Source organism: Strix uralensis, chromosome 17 (genome assembly GCF_047716275.1).
Source record: "Strix uralensis isolate ZFMK-TIS-50842 chromosome 17, bStrUra1, whole genome shotgun sequence".
NCBI lineage: Eukaryota > Metazoa > Chordata > Aves > Strigiformes > Strigidae > Strix > Strix uralensis.
Window position 1 is genome coordinate 11,098,701 of NC_133988.1, and position 17,048 is coordinate 11,115,748.

Consider the following 17,048-nt stretch of genomic DNA (forward strand, 5'->3'; position numbering starts at 1 on the left):
ATAGCAGCTATGCCCACATGAGCAGCACTAGTCTGAACAGAGAGATAAGAGCAACACAAATTTGGGATCTGCAATTCAACTCCACTGCTGAGAAGTGCTCAAGAGATTCACTTTTGATTTGAGGGCAAAAAGGAAAGATCTCAGGTCAAAAATGTAATTGCAGACAAACAATTTCTACACATGCATTAACAGAATGCTATTATTGGGTGGCTAAAGCTTTCTGCATTATCATCGGGGTCAACACCAGCAAAATCCAGGCCAAATGTTCATCTTCCTTAGTTTGCTATAGGAGCTGCACTGTGCTACTTCTTACAATCTTGAGAGGTTACCCCAGCCTTAGCTGATCTCCACTGGCTCTCTGGCCTTGAGGAGACATGTACAAGGCAGTATATACACTGTACAAGCACAAGATACTGTGGAGAAGTGCCCCACAAACATACAGCACCAGGGAGCCACATTAGGCACTTTGGTGGCTCTGCAACACACACAGACACCATGGCTGTGGCCCTTGTTCAGCAGAGCCACCAAACCATTAGCAGAGAACAAACATGAAAACAGGTGTGGGTAGACCCAGAATGGTGAAAGCCTCTAAATCCTCTTGCTGAAAGAGTCAGACAGAAGCAGATCTGCTACATAAAAGCCTGTATGCTAGAAGTCACTCCTAAAGTCAAGGCCCAGTCCTGAACAAGCGCAGGCAGCAATTACCTGGGTGAGTGGAGAAGCTCTGAAAGCAACAGCAGAGCAAGAGACTTCATTTCCATAGCTCCAGGGCAGCATGCCTTTACTTACAGGCTGTTTAGACACCTGCCTGCCTGAGTCCTCTTCTGAGCCTGACTACAATTTCAAAAAGCCCCAGCATCCACCCTACCAGCCTTTTAGTTTCCAAGCAGTCTCCACTGTCTGCTCTCAGCCCCTTTCATCTTGGTCTGCCCACAGGACTCTACCTCCCATCCAGCCTGTACCAAAGCGACTGCCTTTGTCAATGCCTGGAGTCCTCAGCACCTCCCATTGTTTCTCTCGCAGTCCTCTTTTAACCTCACAATGTGAAATCTCAGTTTCCAGATGCTTGCTGGAAGACTTGTTGGAGGACACGAGGGAGAGGGGATGAAGCTGAACTACCTGCAATTTGAGAGACTCAAGCTACAGCTGCATGCAGCACGGGCCACCTTGTCCCAGGGGGGCTCAAGGCACCGGGCAGCCTCGGCTCACGTGGCTCCCCTGGTTTGAGTGTTCACCAGACCCCGGCACTGGTTATCCCTGGCTCTTACAGCTGCTCTCACTTGACAAGTCCAGCTGAGCTTTTTGAAGGTCTCCTTGTTTGTCCAAAAAACAATTCTCTGTGATGCTCAAGACGGTGTTTGTTGCATTTCCTTGCATGAAGAGTACTGCTTTAAACATGCCTTGTTTTCCAATCTCTGCATTTAAAAGTAACACACATGAAGTCACCCACTTCCACACACGCTTCAGATGCAGTGGGAAACCAGTCTGTGGTTAGAAGCACTAGCCAGGGGAGCAGCGCCAGAAGAAAACCCCAGACATCGTCACAAGCTCTGCACGTGACAAAGCGCTGGGGGAAAATTTTCAGAAGCGTTCAAAGCCCACCAGCTCCTTCTGTCCTTAGCAGGAACAGTGTAACGTCATGGATTATTAAAGACACCCAGGCCTCTCGCTCCTCTGGGAACTCCAGCTGCAGATACACCAGAAGATGCGCGGACACACCAGAAGCATGGTGCAGCTGCTCAGGGAACGACTGCGGGGCTGCAGGCCAGGGAGCTCACTACAGGGCAACTGCTGCGCACAGAGGAAGTATCCAAAGTGGTTGTTGCAGCCCACACCCAGTTCATCACTGCCACGGCAACATTTTGATAGACACTTCTTGTCTAAGCATGCTGTGATCATTGCAGTCAATAACTCCATGCATTAATATGTATGGTGACAGAATGGCCTGGGGAAGCTTAATATATTATTACATATATAGAAAATGAAGAGGAAGTTTAGCTTACACAAACTAAGCCCAAAAGATATTTGTAAGAAGTTATTAGCCAATAGCTAATGTACACTGTACAGTTTGGTTGTTTTTCCACTGTACGTTATTTAAAGACTTTGCAAGCAAACATCATAAAGCAAGTAATTGATTTTTGGCAGCCAGTGTGTACAGTGACTAGGGTTAAATAAGGACCCACACAGGCAAGGGAGATGTTCTGCTCGACTTCCCCAGCAACAAAGTGACCTTGGTGGTTGGTGGTTTTATGCCACCAACACAGGGTGAAGAGATAAGAGGGCAATGCCTGAAAGGCTTCTAGGAGAGTAGGTGGCTCCCCCAACCATTCACTGGCAACAGCACCCTCTGAACATTCAAGCCTTACTAGGAAGCACTCTCCACCCTCCTGCACACACACCCACCGCAGCAGAGGAACATTTAGCAAGTGTATTTTCAGATCACAGACGCCTGTAGCAGGGATGACACAACTTCCACATTTGCAATTTCAGCATTTCAAGACCCACTTACCCAAAAGAGATTTGTAGGGATTTTGCCAACAAAATTAAACATTTGTTTCAGGAAGGGCCCCAGAAACAAGTTCTTGTTTGGAAAAAGCCTTCAGCCAGTAACTTACTGTGGTTACAAGGGATACAACTGTCTAAAGAGACCTGGTTTCTCAAATGGACTGATGGACTTGTCTCAAGCTGATTCAGCAGCAGAAACTATTTCTTTTCCATTTTTATCCTTCCACAGTATTTATGATTTGTTCATTAACAAAACAAGGAAAAAATACTGCAAGCCAAATTTTGCAGGCTACTGGTTTCTCTGAAAAGAAACAGAACACCCAACCCACTCATTTCCACATCAGTAACAAGAATAATATTAGTTTGTTGTACTTCTGCAGAGGCTTATATCCAAAAGGAGCTACAGATAATTTACTCTGGACCCCTCACTCACATGTGCCAGTCATGCAGCCAAGGATAATCCTGTCACTAAAAAAGCTTAACAAAGAGAACAGCATAGAGGCAACCCTCTAACTTTCCCTCTCATCACAAAGTGCAGCAGTACCCCAACCATACTCCACAACAGCACCAAAAGGCCTCTGCCAAAGACATTAAGCTGAGAATTAATCAGTCTGGATCATTGCCTGACTCGTAGTTCTTGAAGCAGAGGCCCCAGGGATGAAGTTACAATTTAATTGAGTGTAAAAATAGGCAATAGCCTCTACTGTCTACAAATAACACACATCTGCTGACGGAGGACAAAGAAATGAAGAAACTTCATTTAACAGTACAAATCACCCCAGTGCTGTGTTAAAGTTCCTCACTAGGACACTAGATGGGATGGCATTACAGACACCAAGACCCAGCAGTCCTGTCTCCCTTTAAATTTTCCCTCCACCCATACTGGAAGGTGGCATGATCCTCTTCTTGGAAAGTGTGTGTTTAGGTGTGTCCAAAGGGAAATGTCTGGGTGTACCCACAGTTAGTCACCCTCCTACCACAGCTTAAAAAGTCTGCAAGAGGAAACTTCCTCAGAGAAATCCTCCTCTGCACTCTACCCCAGCGCCTAGCCTGCCACCAAGTTTAGAAAGACGTTTAGGAAGGGGAAAAAAGTTGAAGCTTAGTTACACAATACTCCAAAACTCTCTCAGCAGTGCAGTGTTCTCACCGATCTGTGTGGGACCAGTGTCATAATAGACAATGGGGTAAAACCAGCAAAGAATGGCTTCCACTTCACACAAATCCTCATTTCTAGGAAGACTGGAGGATGCAGGAGGAATACTTCAAAGATGAACCACGTAGCTGACAAGGCTCCTGCTGCCTACAGGAGAGGAGCTGTATAGACTCACGTCCTCAGAACTGCTTTTTTTACTCTCCTGAAGAACAGCGTACAACTGCCTGTTTGTTGGCCACCCTTCGATGGCCAAGGTTCATTTTGTACCTCTCAGAAGATATCTACCATGTGCTGCTCAACACCGCCTCTCAAACAGCACCCGGAGCAGCTGCCCAGCAAAGATAATTGCCACACACACATCTCTCTAAATGGGGCTAAGACTCATCAATTGTACCAACACAACAGAAGCATAAAATAAAGCTGAGAGTCTGACAGTAGAAGATAAGCTTGACACCAACCAAAAGCTAAGCTTTTCCGCTCTGTTCTGTTTTTTTTTTAACGCTACTTTCCCCACTTGCTGCAGCAGAACCACAGCACACCACATCCTCCTGTTCTGCCAGCAGGATCTCATGGAGTCGGTGCCCTTTTGGCCTACGGTCTCTAGTCATCGCTCTTCTGACAGCAGCACTGGAGTCACAAACACGGGCTGTAATGAACACAATTCTGCTTTACATAAACAAGTTCCTAGGCCAGTGGCACCTAGAAAGCTTCTAGGTAAGGCAGGGGCTCCTACGCTGGCTGGGCTCAGGAAACAGAACCCACAATTCTTGAAAGGGAAGAAACTTTCTGAACAGTAAAATCTCTTGGTATTATTTCACTCTGGCTCACAGCTTGGCTGGAGCAGGCAAGAGGGAAAGGAAGACCGTCATGCTATGCAAGGATTATCTCTTGATGCAAGTATTTGAACGGAAGCGAGATAAAAGACAATAGTAACATCAATCTGAATTGTGGGAGCACCTACTAATGCTCACCCTTTGGAAAACAGATCTAAAGCAAATAGCTAGAAGATATTCACATGCCTTTTGACCTCACACAGAAAGAAAAACATGTCCCAGAGCCTATTGTGTTTCTCTGTTGTCTGGCCCTGGTTGTTCTCTTCACTCCTGAATCTTACCAGTAAGGAACTCGGGAACATTTCAAGCAGGTTTCCAATTCAGGAGACAACAATTAACTCAGATGAAGGAAGAAAAGGAGGAAAGAAGAGGAAAGTACTCATTCACTGCAATATAATCTCCTCTCTGCACAGACATACAATACCACAAAATGTTCCTCAAATCCAGACACAGCTTCACAGCCAGAAAAAAACAACACATTTTAGGACAGACTTTCAGGATTCAAGTCGTGCAGCCAGAGAGGTCTTGCACCAAGAGAGTTAGCACATTATAAGGAATCAGCAACCACTTTCCTCTTGTGTATGGACTACACTGGAAGTGAGAAATCTTGGGCTACGGTAACAGTCACACAGGAGATGATACGCAAGCAACACATACCATCATCCATATCTTTGCCTGTTTTGGCACATCCAGGTTCAGCAATAAAACCTGCTGCTACTGACTGGAAAGTGTTATTGCCACTGTCAGCAGATCTTTGACTTCCCAAAAGAATGAGGGCTCCTAATTTCTTTGTGTAGATCCCAGGGAATAAGCATAAGCAGCAAGACCCAGAGACACCCACAGACTTCTGCATTGGCTCTTGACTGCATTCTGCTTCCTACAGACCTGTCAGTTTGCTCCAGAAAGCAGAGCACCAGCAAAGGCACAGGGCAAGCAGAAGGAAGGCAGACACAGAAGTGGCTTATGCGGCCCAGAAGTGGCTTATGGCCAGCCTTGCAGTGGGTAGATTTCTGTAGGACCAGAAGAAAATGATGCCAAGGACGGGTGTTACCCTGTTCCAGGCACTACGGTACTCTCTGCTTATAAACAGATGAGTTGTTTCAGGACAGGTCGTACTTCAGGGCAGATTAAAAACAGCAGGAAAGCTATCCTCTGGTTCTACATGGGCTTCAGAAAGAGAGGGAAAGTACTTTCCATCCCTCTGGCAACAGTCATAAAGTCTGACTGTGTGACAATAAAAAACAAACAAGACCACATCATGACCGTGGAGCTGCTGTTTGCCAGGCAGCTAATACCACCACAGACAAATGGTAGAACAGCTGGTAAGACCACCTGATCTTCAGGTGACCTGAAGAAACTTCATCATCTCTTCCACTGGACATGAGCTTTCTCCAGGTTCCTTCAAACCAGTCCCAGTCTCTTCTCTCAACCTCTACTTCCAGGCAGTGGCAGGCTGCAGTGCCTGTCACAGCCCCGCTGACTGGGCACTCTGCTGTTGGCTTCACACAAGTTCACTGCAGGCCTTGATCAAAGCCCTGAGATTCAACACACTCGCTGGATGACAGATGGCTACAGCGCTTGCAGAGAGCTCAAACAGGAAAACATGACTCCTTTGGAGGCAGACTGGCCTCTGCAGAGCAACACACTACAGCAAGTCAAAGCTGAGAGCTGCATCTGAGCCTAACCACAGAAACCAATATATACGATTAATGTCATAATAAGAGTATAGAGACAAAGTGGCAGGTTCCACAAGTCACAGAGCTTCAAGGCAAGACCAAAAACATGCATTAGAGCAAATTGAAGACTCATGCTGCTGGGATACTGAAAAGCAATCCCTTCTTACAGCAGTCATGTTCATCTGGGGGTAATGCTGCACCACCTACCCAAGCTCATGCCCCCAGCCTGCCAGCTCTTAGGGAGGCATTACTGCCTGAGAGCATCCAGCGCAGGTCGTATCTGTATGCAGCAGCTGCAGCAGCCCAGCAAGGATAAGAGATTGCAGAAGAAAAAAGCAGCAGAATCCTGAAAAGTCTGGCCTTTCGGACATGGGAGTTTAAAGAAGCAGCTACCCCTTTGCCAACAGGCCGAATAAGACCCAGCAACTTCTTTAGACAAAAGCAAGCTTCTTTTTGCAAATGGCAATGCATTATGTTAATGCTGTCAAGAGAAGAAACTTCAGAATTCTAAAAACAATGATAAAACACTGAAGATCTGATTTGCTTTTCTGTATTTATTCCTCATCTCTTTTCTGTACCAGTCATATTATAAAATGAACATTTAAGGTTGAATTCCCCATTACCTTAAGCTCAGTCACATGTACTGGAATGAAATCCTTGCATACCATAAAGTTGATTTTATGAGCCTGCCCAAAGAGCAGGCGTAGTGGGGGGAGTGCTGTGGGTTGAGGCAGACAATAAGGCAGGCTACAAGAGTTTCAGTTTTAATCACACACTCACTGAGATATGTGGAAATACAAGCAAAGTAACTCAGTCCAGAAGTTTGATTTTAGAACCAATTAATGTAGTTCTACTAATAAGTTGGGAACAGCTTGCTTTATTAACGGTATATCCCAAACATAATCTGATACCCTGCAGGAGATTTTTTTTTAAGCAACTCTGGAAATTAGAGGCCCAACCTCCACAGGGTTTTCTATGGCAGCTGCATGACCGGCCTTTGCAAGTCTTCTCTCTTACATCCATTTATTTCATACCTCATTTACCAGATTTAAGAAGACAACACACAGCACAAAGGTATAACAAGGAGTTTAAAGAAAAAAAACACGGGTTTTCTTTCAAATAAAAATGGTTTTAAGAGGGAAAAAAATCCAATTACTGGAAGCCAGAGTAACATGGGTTTGAATCTGCAGTATTTAAAAAAACAAAGAGAACTGAATATGTTTTATCATATTTAACATGCTGGCTATAATTGCCAACTAAATGAAAAAATATCAGTCAAATGCAAACGAAGAAGCCTCCGGAGAGAAAGTAGCCTGACTGCCTTGTTGCGTGCACAGGGCCATGAAGCAGCACACACGCACAGGAAACATAGAGCCTGGGCACTCCAAAGCCATCCAGCAGCCCGCCGGGGCTGCGTCTCAGCCCTGCCTGACACCACCTCACTCTCGCTGCGGTCCCTGGGGTTTCCCATCACGCCAGCAGCGCTCTCACTCAGGGACACCAGCACGTACGGAGCCGGCTGGGAGCCCTTCCCTTCCTGGAGATGCAAGACGCTTTGCTAAATAGGATCTCTAATGACTTAAGATTCTGCATCTTTCATTCCCCCCACTGGAACCACACTTTCTGGTTGATCTCTACTATGCCAGCTCAGCTGACCTAATTCCTCCTGTTATTCTGACGCTAGGAGACAAGCCAGGTGCTCCTGCAGCCAGACAGAACATTATTGCTCTGAGCAACCAGTGATGCAGAATTTGATTCATTTCTATCGGTCCCCCTTGAAACAACCTTGCTTAATAAACAAATGCAGCTTTGAGATCCTCACTTTGCATTTTGAGAGCATTTCTATGTTTATGGTGGTATTTAAGGCCTGCACATCATAAAGCAGGAGACATCACACAGTTAAAGCACCCCTTTGCTAAACACTAAGCACAAAGGAGGTTCTAAAGCTATCTGTTGGCAGGGCTCTTCCCTGGATTTTGTCATTTATTATTAAATTTCTCAGAGAGGAACCATAACATCTGAAGACAGTTAAGATGGCTTCACTTAAGCAAAGTATGTTTAGGTCTGTACCTGAGAAACACTGCCTTGGAAGACCACATCGCTTGTACTCACTTTCCATCGTTTGCCATTTACTATTGCTACATGAACATGAGTAACAGCAAAAAAAACCCAACCACACACAAAATATCAATCCAAAAAACCACCCAACCAACAGAAAACAAGCAAAAAAGGACATACTTATTTTGAAAACGAAACCAAAAACGTCTCTTTAACTATGCAGATCAAAGACCACCACCTCTGCTGACCACCCCTGTGCTTAGCTTCTCACTTCCCACTGTACCTTTCTGCATGCCCCGTGATGAAGGCAATTTGCCTCATGGAAGGCACACATCCACTTCAGAGGACCAGAGCTTCTCTAGCAGTTTCCCCAAAGCAAACCAGGGCCACCCATCTCAGATTCCTACCACCAACACCAACCCTACGCTTGCTGTTTGCTAGTCTGCCTGCTGTGCAAAAGCTTTTCAGTTGGTATCAACAGGTGGGAAGGTAGGGGGTGCAGGAAACGGAGAGGAAAAAGGAAGACACATGAAAGAGAACAGTATCCTCAATTCTCTACACATGCTTGAGCATTAAGATGAGCTTTTGAAACACAAGTAATTTTTTTAATTGGACTTTGGTTTGGACCTATAATACTTGGAAGAAATTCCAACAACGGTTCTCCATCTGAATTCAATCCCACCCAGCTACTGATAAGAAACCTCTTCCCACCATTTTCCAAATCTCCACCTCCTTGCTTTGCTCACTCCAACCAAATGCATTCAATCATCACGCGGATTTAAACAGTAGAAATTTTCATAATGGAAACACTGGTGGAACTTCAAGAAAAGCAGCACAAATAGCACCTCAGCCGTTACCAGAGCTTTGCTGTCAAACTGTGAACACAACAGCCTACCAGTTTCCGATTACTCCTGGGAAACATTCCTTAATCTGTCATTATAGCCTGAGTAATGCTACCTTCCACAGGAGCTTTAGAGGCTATTAACTTCCACGTCACTGGCTCTTCCATGACACCTTAATCATGTGAGAGGAACACAGGTATGTGCTTTACACACAGGATGAGTAAAACAGTGATCATAATTTCAGAAATGCAACAAGACCACTCCCTCTAAAAAAAGCCCATGACTCCTCTGAGGTCTATATTTAGTGGTCAACATTTGCTAGATGTTTCTGTGACCTGCACAGTGGGGTACTCAGCTAGTGAAGTCAACATCAAATAGAAGTTCAAGACTATAAAATTCTCTACTCTCCAACGTAGCCATTTTTGTCCACTAAACTCTCAAGCCTCATCCTACAAAACTACTGGCAGAGGGTGGCTGGATTTTTGTCCTTTTCCCCTCCTAGCTCTAAATTAAGCCAGATCCAATCTTCAGTAACAGAGTGATTCCCTTCAACAGATGTGAGGATGCTGATGGAGCAGGATAGCAGACACCCCACTCTTGTCCGCAGTGCAAACAGAAAGAGGATTGCTTGGCAGTTCAGAGAAGCCTGCACTTTACACCCACTCACCAGGCAATGTGCCAGCCTAGCTCAGGGATGGAATTAAAACAGGATTTAACCAGGCAGGCAGCCTGACCTCAGGAGTGTGATCTCCCAGACACAGAGTGCCTCCTTAGTCATTCCAAGTGTCACAGTGGAGCCCTGTCTCCCAGGATGGGGCACCCAAACAGCAGTGCCCGAGGAACAGAAGATCCTGCATTAGGTGGCATGAGAGGTGGCGAGGCAAGGAGGTGACACTGCAGCAACACTGATTCACCCGACATCGCACTCATCAGCGGAGCGCTGCAGCAGAAGCGAGCGGTGCTGGAGGGCACACCAAAGGACACTGCCTACGCGGGGCTCCGCAGGTCCCGGGGGGCAGCAGGAGGCATGTACACAAGATGCGGACTAGCAGCTAAAGGCTCCGTGTTGGAAAAGGGTGATGGTGCAGACAACACAACAAAACATCACAGGCCAACAGCCACGGTCCTATTGATCACAAGGATTTTCTATACAGCAACAACAGAACAGCCTGTTATTACTTGGTTCTCAAGACCAGGGTGACTGATCATTAAACTGAGAAGTGTTTGTTCTGCCACCCATGCCCTAATCCATGTGCACAAGAAAAACTGCACTGCAAGGACTCCATGTTCCTTGTCTCCAGTAGCTCCAGGTGATACAGTCATCCCAGCAGAAATATTTTAGGTGAGTCGGTACTGCACGAGTCAGTTAAGCATTACCCTCAGCTCATCCCGAGCTGGTGAGTACAATAAGCCAAGTTGACACAAAATTATGGAAAGCAGACCCTCAGGTAACCTACGCCAAACCTGAAACTTAGCAGCACAGTGCTCTGCGTGATGTTACCAGCTATGTTTCTACAGCCAGTCCATCCCACCCATTCAAAAATTAGAAAAAAAAACAACAAAAAACACCCAATACCCACACAAGTACAGTCATAGCTAGGCTGCTTTAAGAAGCAAACTCAGATCAAGAACACAACTAGGGAAAATGTGCCAGTAAAATAATCCTTTCATGCAGGAAAATGCTTTCTAATGTCCAAAGCATGATTTATGTCCAGGAATAGCAGATTTTCTGCCCTAGCACCAACACAGTCCCATGCAAGATCTTCAGTTGACACGTATTCAATCAACCTTCCTGGGGCAGCTGGCACAGCACAGGGAAGAAAATACACCCAGGACATCCCATTGCCCCAAAGATCTTAGTTACATGTAAGAATCTACTTCTTACTAGTCTGGAAGGAGCTGTCTAGGACACAGTGCTCCCACGATCCGTTAAGTTCAAGAGTTACCTTCCTACCATTGAATGCCCTTAGCTAATCAAGTGATTTCTAATCACAGACTCAGATTCAGTGTCCTGGGTCACAAAAGAAACCAAACCAAGTCCCACACACCAGACCACACGCCGCTAAGCTTTCAGCGTCAACATGTGTGAAGAGTTGAGCTGATCCTCAGAGTTTTGGAAATCTGTTTTCCAAGAAACCTCATTTCCAGCCCAAGTCCTCATCCGGTGGAAACCATCGTTTGTATCCTTGTTGTCACTAGTTTCCACCTCAAGGAACAAGAGCTCATTTGGCTGTCTTCAGAGTAAAAAGACTTCTGGTATCCAGATGTCCCTCTAGACTGCTGTACTCCCATCGGCTGCTGCAGTCTGGAGACCCAACTCCAGCCCCTCTGCAAGCCAGCTGAGGAGTCACGGATTGTTCAGTAGCAATTAATGCACTCCACATATGGTGGAATACAGTTTTTACTTTACGTCAAACATCTCCTGTGCCTAGGAAAGAGCTGCACCACAACTCCATACAGACACTAAATAGGTAGTACTTTTAGAAATGCAGTACAACATGATTTATCCTCTTTTTGAGCAGGGGTTTCTGCATTAGGCTCCTGGACTATTCACAGCACCTCTCATTAATAAGTGAGCACATAATAATGGGAATATGCATATTTCATTTTGTGAGCCATTCTCATGTAATGATGCTGCTCTTAGAACTCCAGTGAGGGGATCTATAAAAGTCCAGACACTGCACTTTTATGCATTAAACATTCACTGCTATCATTTATTCCTAGGAAGCTTCTTATTTTGTTGTTATTTAGGAATCAATATCACAAAGACCTATGAAATGAGAAGGAACACAGCAATTTTCCTGGATTTGAAGGATAAAATAAGTGTGCCTGGGTGAGAGCTACTGTCCGTAGTAAGTCTCAGCACTGCAATTGTCTGTCTGGGGCAAATCTGGTATTACATCCAAAATCTTGAGTTCTATAAGGCCTGGTTAGCATTAGCTTCTAACCAGGAAAACGCAAACGAAAGCATCATTAGGTGTAATCACTTGCTTACAGCCACTGTGGCTTTGGAAACCATTTCCTTATGTGTAAGGAACACATGAGTAAAAGTTAAAGTTACTCTTGACAGGAGGTGCAGAGGAAGGGACGACACAAAACACAACGACAGACAAAGCTACAGGGCAACATTAAGATTCACAGGAAATATTTTTTCATTTTTGCTCTATGATGTTGTAATGCAAGAATAAACCTCTTCAGTTTTAGAAAGCCTAGAAGTAAGGGCTCAATTAACTGCAACTATGACATTTTCGAGGGTAAATATATATGCAGCCATGAATGAAGCAACCAATCTTGTATCAGAGGAACAAGGTGAGCAAAAAGTAGTCTTTTCCAGAAAGTAAGGAAAGGTGGGCAGCAGCCAGCCTTCCACAGAGCTGCACTTTTACCTTTGCAGATAATTTACTCTCATACAACTCCTAAGCAGACAGAGCAAGGCCAAACACTCAAGACACATTACACACACAACCTATGCAGGTGGACCACATCAGACTGTCTGATGACCGATCACCTTACGCCACAGGAGACTCCACACCCTAGCAGCGCTATATAACATCCAATGCCACCTAAGTCATCTCATTTTGTCTAAGAAATCAAATTACCCAGGTCATGCAAGGACTCTCTGACAAAGCTGGTAACTAAACATACACCTGGGCATGCCTTGAGCCCAGGACCATTCTCAAGTTCCTGTTTTGTGGTATCTTACACAGCTTCTTGCTAATACCTCATCAGCCTACACTGCTACACACAGAATTTAACTAAAGCTCATTTACCCTCACATAAGAAGAAAAATGCATTGCTGCAGTTGTAACAGTGATGAAATCGCTCCTTTTGCAGGAAATGGCTTTGAGCTGCTTCCTATATGGCAGTTATTTGAAGCAGGGCAAGGAACAGAAGATGAACACAGGTTTTGAAAGATCTGCAGCAAGCAAATCCAGCAGCATAATGCTTCACAGAAATGCAAACTACTAAGGAAGTGCAGGAGCAGCCACTCACTCCCTCAACTGAAAAGTTCAGTAAACTTAGAAGGTACAGAGGAGAATGAAAAAACACGAGATCTAATGTCCGAAGCAGCCTGTGCCCAGAGGAAACTTCCTCAGGCCTCAGAGCTATTCTCTCTGCAGCACGCACTGGGCCAAAGGTGGGCACTGCTTTGCAAGGCCAGCTCTAAAGGGTGGTTCAGGAGCGACACACAGCCGGCCTCTTTCTCAAAGGACACCTCCAAGAAGCAATCCTATTCCCAGCAGCCTCGTCTCTGTCCCAGGGCAGCCTGAAATCCCCCACGTCCACCTCTCGCCAAAACAACGCCAGGCATCAAGCACTTTGTAGGGACCTGGGCCCCTGCAGCACCTCACCATGACCCCCTGCTCAGGCAGAGGGGGACACGGCGGGTGACCCACCCCGGGGGGCCGCGGGGCCGGGGTGACGCGGGCAGACTACAGCACCCAGAAGGCATTGCAGACAGGCTGTACCGACCGGCTGGGACTCGTGTTTGGGGTGACGTGCAGGCCACCGGAGCCAATCCACGGGAGAAGGAGGAATGTCAACAAACACGGCGGCCTGCGGGACACGTGATACCGGGGACAGGGCAGGCAGCTCCAGATAAGCCACCCCAGGGCCACCCGGGGGTCCGACGGAGCTAGCGGTCAACGCAGCCGGCACTCGCAAATATCAGATCTTAGGGTGGCACAGGCTGCGCTGACGCACCGCACGCCAGCCCCTCCACCCAGGAGCAGAAGGGTTCCATTTTAGGCTTTTAGATCCTGCGGTGTTTTTTTAAAAAGCGTCATGAATGTCAAAGAAAACTTCCCCCGTGACCCAGCAGGATTTTTAAACTAAAAATTCAAGGGGGGAAAAAAAAAAAGTCACTGGATAACTTGGGTTGCAGAGTGGATCGGTTTTAGCTCCTTAGATTAGATCTTCAGAGCTGACTCTGAAGGAAAAAGCAACTGCGGGAAACCACAATAATCTAAAAATGTCTGCTGCAGTTTTTAACACTTAGTGATTGCCACAAGGACAACAGAAAAATGCAAATGAAAATCCTCTGGAACTGAAGACAATCATATGCTACAAAGTCATGCTCACACTATTTTTACATTGCCTACGAAAAAGAAATTTTCTTAAGGAGTGTATCCAGACCAGAGAAAGAAAATAAAAGGTAGGCATGCCAAGAATAACTGCTGTAATTTTATTTCTAACATTTTGAGAACTTGTGAGCTTCCAACACAGACACATTCACCACACACTGCATTTCACTGCGTAACATCCTGGGAGCAGGAGCTCCCACCTCAACTCCCAACTGTGTCAGAGTTCTGCGGTCCAGACAACAATTAATACACAACCTGCTCAACTGTGTTTATCTTCCCTAACTTATCAGGGAATCTTTTTTATCCCAGAATATACATTTGATTACAAAACATCTGTTAAAAACTGAAATTCCACAACTCCATTCAACCTCTCTCAAATCCAGAATGCTTTGCCATAATTGATTGTATTTACCTGGAAGTCATACAAGGCAACGATGTTTTCATGTTTCAATTCCTAGAAAAAGTAAAACAAAGACCATAAGCCATAAGCCAGGAGCAAGAAAGGGCATATAAACAAACACTGAAGAAAACAAGTCAATCTACCTTTACCTTAAGTATTTTTATTTCCTTGCCCAGCAGAGTTTGAGATTTTGCAAGGTTTTTCTTGTTGATGCATTTCACAGCTACTTCCAGCTCAGGTTTCTGAAACAGTGCATATGTAATTCAAAGATAAATGTAAATTCCACCATTAATTTACATTAGGACAAGCAGCCTCTTAACAGATTATAAATTCTACTGAAAGAAGTGTCTTGCAGCACCAGTAAAGGCCTCTCACTGTATCCTAATGCCTTTCCCTCACTTGTTCAGACTTGCCCTTTCCCGAATTATGCTTGTCAGCCCAAGGAGAAAACCCCAAGGTTCGGGTTTTTGTTACTGCTTTGTACAATGATTATCCTCTTATTTAATCGCTAGAAATAAACGCACTGTGGGAGCCATGGCTTATCCCAAGCCCTAATGATGGAAAATCCACTGCCGGATTGGTTTCCTTTTATTTACCAGTAAGTGATTTCCCCTCCTCTTGGAAAAATTAAGTGGAGAAGGACAAAACTTCACAGACACAAAAAAAACCCAAACCCAAAGCAAGAGCCTTCTACACACTTCATAGACAGTGTGTAGGGATTTATTTTTTGCTCGTTTTCAAGGTAAGGGCCACTTTTGGCGAGCAGAACATCTCCGGGGACCCCTCCGCAGCAGGCTGCCGGCCTCCAGCCCCACTCTGCCCACCCCAAGGTGAAGCCACCTGCCCGGGTCCTGCCGGGACACACGCCTGCCTCCCAAAGAAACTCTAAAGATAAAAATAATAAATAATAATAAACATATATAATAATATATATAATAATAAATATATATCCACCACCACCAGAGCTTCCCCAGAGCCCGGGGCTGATGCCCAGGCTAAGAATAGCCACCGCAGCCCAGCGGGGACGGGGTGACCGGGACGCGGTGCCGAGCTCGGCCCAAAGCAATCAATAAATAAAAAGCAGGAAAAAAGAAAAAGAAGAGATTATTCACCTCTTTGTGCCTGCCTTTGAAGACGACGGCGAAGGCTCCGTGCCCGATCAGGTCCTTCCTGCTGAACTCAAACTTTCCCACCGTCTCCATGGCGCTGCGCCGGGGGGTCCCCGGAGCCGGCGGGGAGACTGCGGCCGGGACGGCTTCAGAGCTGCAAAGGGACGAGGAGGAGGAGGAGGATGGCGGTGATGAAGGAGCTGCCTTTAAAGAAAATTAAACCTCTCCCAATCCAAACGCAACGGAGCACCCCCTCCCCACCGCGCCCCCCCCGAGAGCAGCCAGGAGCCGGAGACCCGCTGGCGGGGGGAGCCTCTCTCCTGCCAGCCCCCCGGCAGCTCAGCGCTGGGCTCCTCTCCCCCACCTCGCCCTCGTCCATGGGCTGCCTCTTCCTGCAGAACGGCCGGGAGCTGGTCATTGTTAGAGGCCGGCGAGAAGTTGGCTCCTCAGCAGCGGGCCTTCCCCATCTCTTCCTCAGGACAGGCCGGCGCGGCTCCTCCGGCCGCCGCTTCAGGCGGGGCTCCCCATGCCGAGCCCTGGCCCTCCCCGCCTCGCAGGCGCGGCTTGGCGGAGAGTCCACCTTAAGCGCGATCCACCTTAACGCCCAGTCCACCTTACGGGGAGCGGTCCACCTTAAGCGCGAGTCCACCTTAAGGGCCGCCGGCGCCCCTCGACCGTTCGCGCACCGCGGGGCCGGGGTCACCCCGAGGGTCCGGCCGCACGCCCGGGCTTCGCCGCCCGGTCGGGCCCAGACAAAGCTCTGCGGAGGGGAGCGGAGCGCCGGCCGCGGCGCAAGCGCGGTGCGCGGCGGCGGCGGAGGAGGAGGCGGGCGCGGAGGCAGCGGCGGCAGCCACCTGAGGCGGAGGGGCCGAGCCCGACGCATTTAAAGGCGCCGCCCGCGGCCGGGCCTGAGTCAGCGCCGCGGCACCGTCCCGCGCGCGCCTCCGCGCCTGGCGACCACCCCCCCACACTCCCGAGCCTGTGGGAAACGTCCCCAGCAGCCGAACAAATGGGTCCGTTCGGGTGAAGTTTTAAAATTCACCACCGGAGCCATGACGGGGCCCAGGCGGGGCCGAGGGGCACAGGTGGGCCGCGGTCCCACCGCCCGCAAGGCTCCCTGTGGCCCGGGATGGCCCCGCTCCTCCGCACGCTCCCGCGCTGCGGGCCCGCGGCTGCTCCAGCCCTTGCGCCAGCCCCGCTGTCCCTGAGGGCAGCAAACCAGGCCTCCAGCTCGCCCTGAGGACTGATGGAGGGCACCGCCATCGAGCTCTCCTCAGAGGAACCTTTCTAGAGGCGCTCAGTGTGCCATCACGGCTGCAGTGAGAAACCTCTCCCAGCCTGAGCCTGCTACTCGGTTTGGCCATCATCAATCTCGCAGCGCAGTAGCC

The 17,048-nt window shown here is 47.5% G+C and overlaps 1 protein-coding gene and 1 long non-coding RNA gene across 7 annotated transcripts in view; one reads left to right on the top strand and one right to left on the bottom strand.

The window, feature by feature from the left end:
- The window catches only part of ULK1 (unc-51 like autophagy activating kinase 1), an 84,484-nt gene extending 68,052 nt beyond the window's left edge, over nt 1–16,432 (bottom strand). For 4 of the 6 annotated variants that reach the window (XM_074887614.1, XM_074887613.1, XM_074887611.1 and 1 more), the window contains exons 1-4: nt 16,025–16,432; nt 15,664–15,864; nt 14,701–14,793; nt 14,564–14,605 (exon numbers count right to left, since the gene is read on the bottom strand). In XM_074887614.1, the coding sequence (XP_074743715.1) occupies nt 14,564–14,605; nt 14,701–14,793; nt 15,664–15,864; nt 16,025–16,078 (390 nt within the window). In that variant the 5' untranslated portion in view covers nt 16,079–16,432. Of the gene's footprint in view, nt 1–705; nt 1,900–14,563; nt 14,606–14,700; nt 14,794–15,663; nt 15,865–16,024 lie in introns of those variants that run through there. The other 2 variants (XM_074887615.1, XM_074887616.1) reach the window with 2 other exon arrangements.
- On the top strand, nt 13,978–15,362 carry LOC141951411 (uncharacterized). The gene is made up of 3 exons (XR_012631343.1): nt 13,978–14,222; nt 15,064–15,149; nt 15,294–15,362. It is a non-coding gene; the product is annotated as an uncharacterized LOC141951411 (long non-coding RNA).
- Nucleotides 16,433–17,048: the final 616 nt, after the last annotated feature.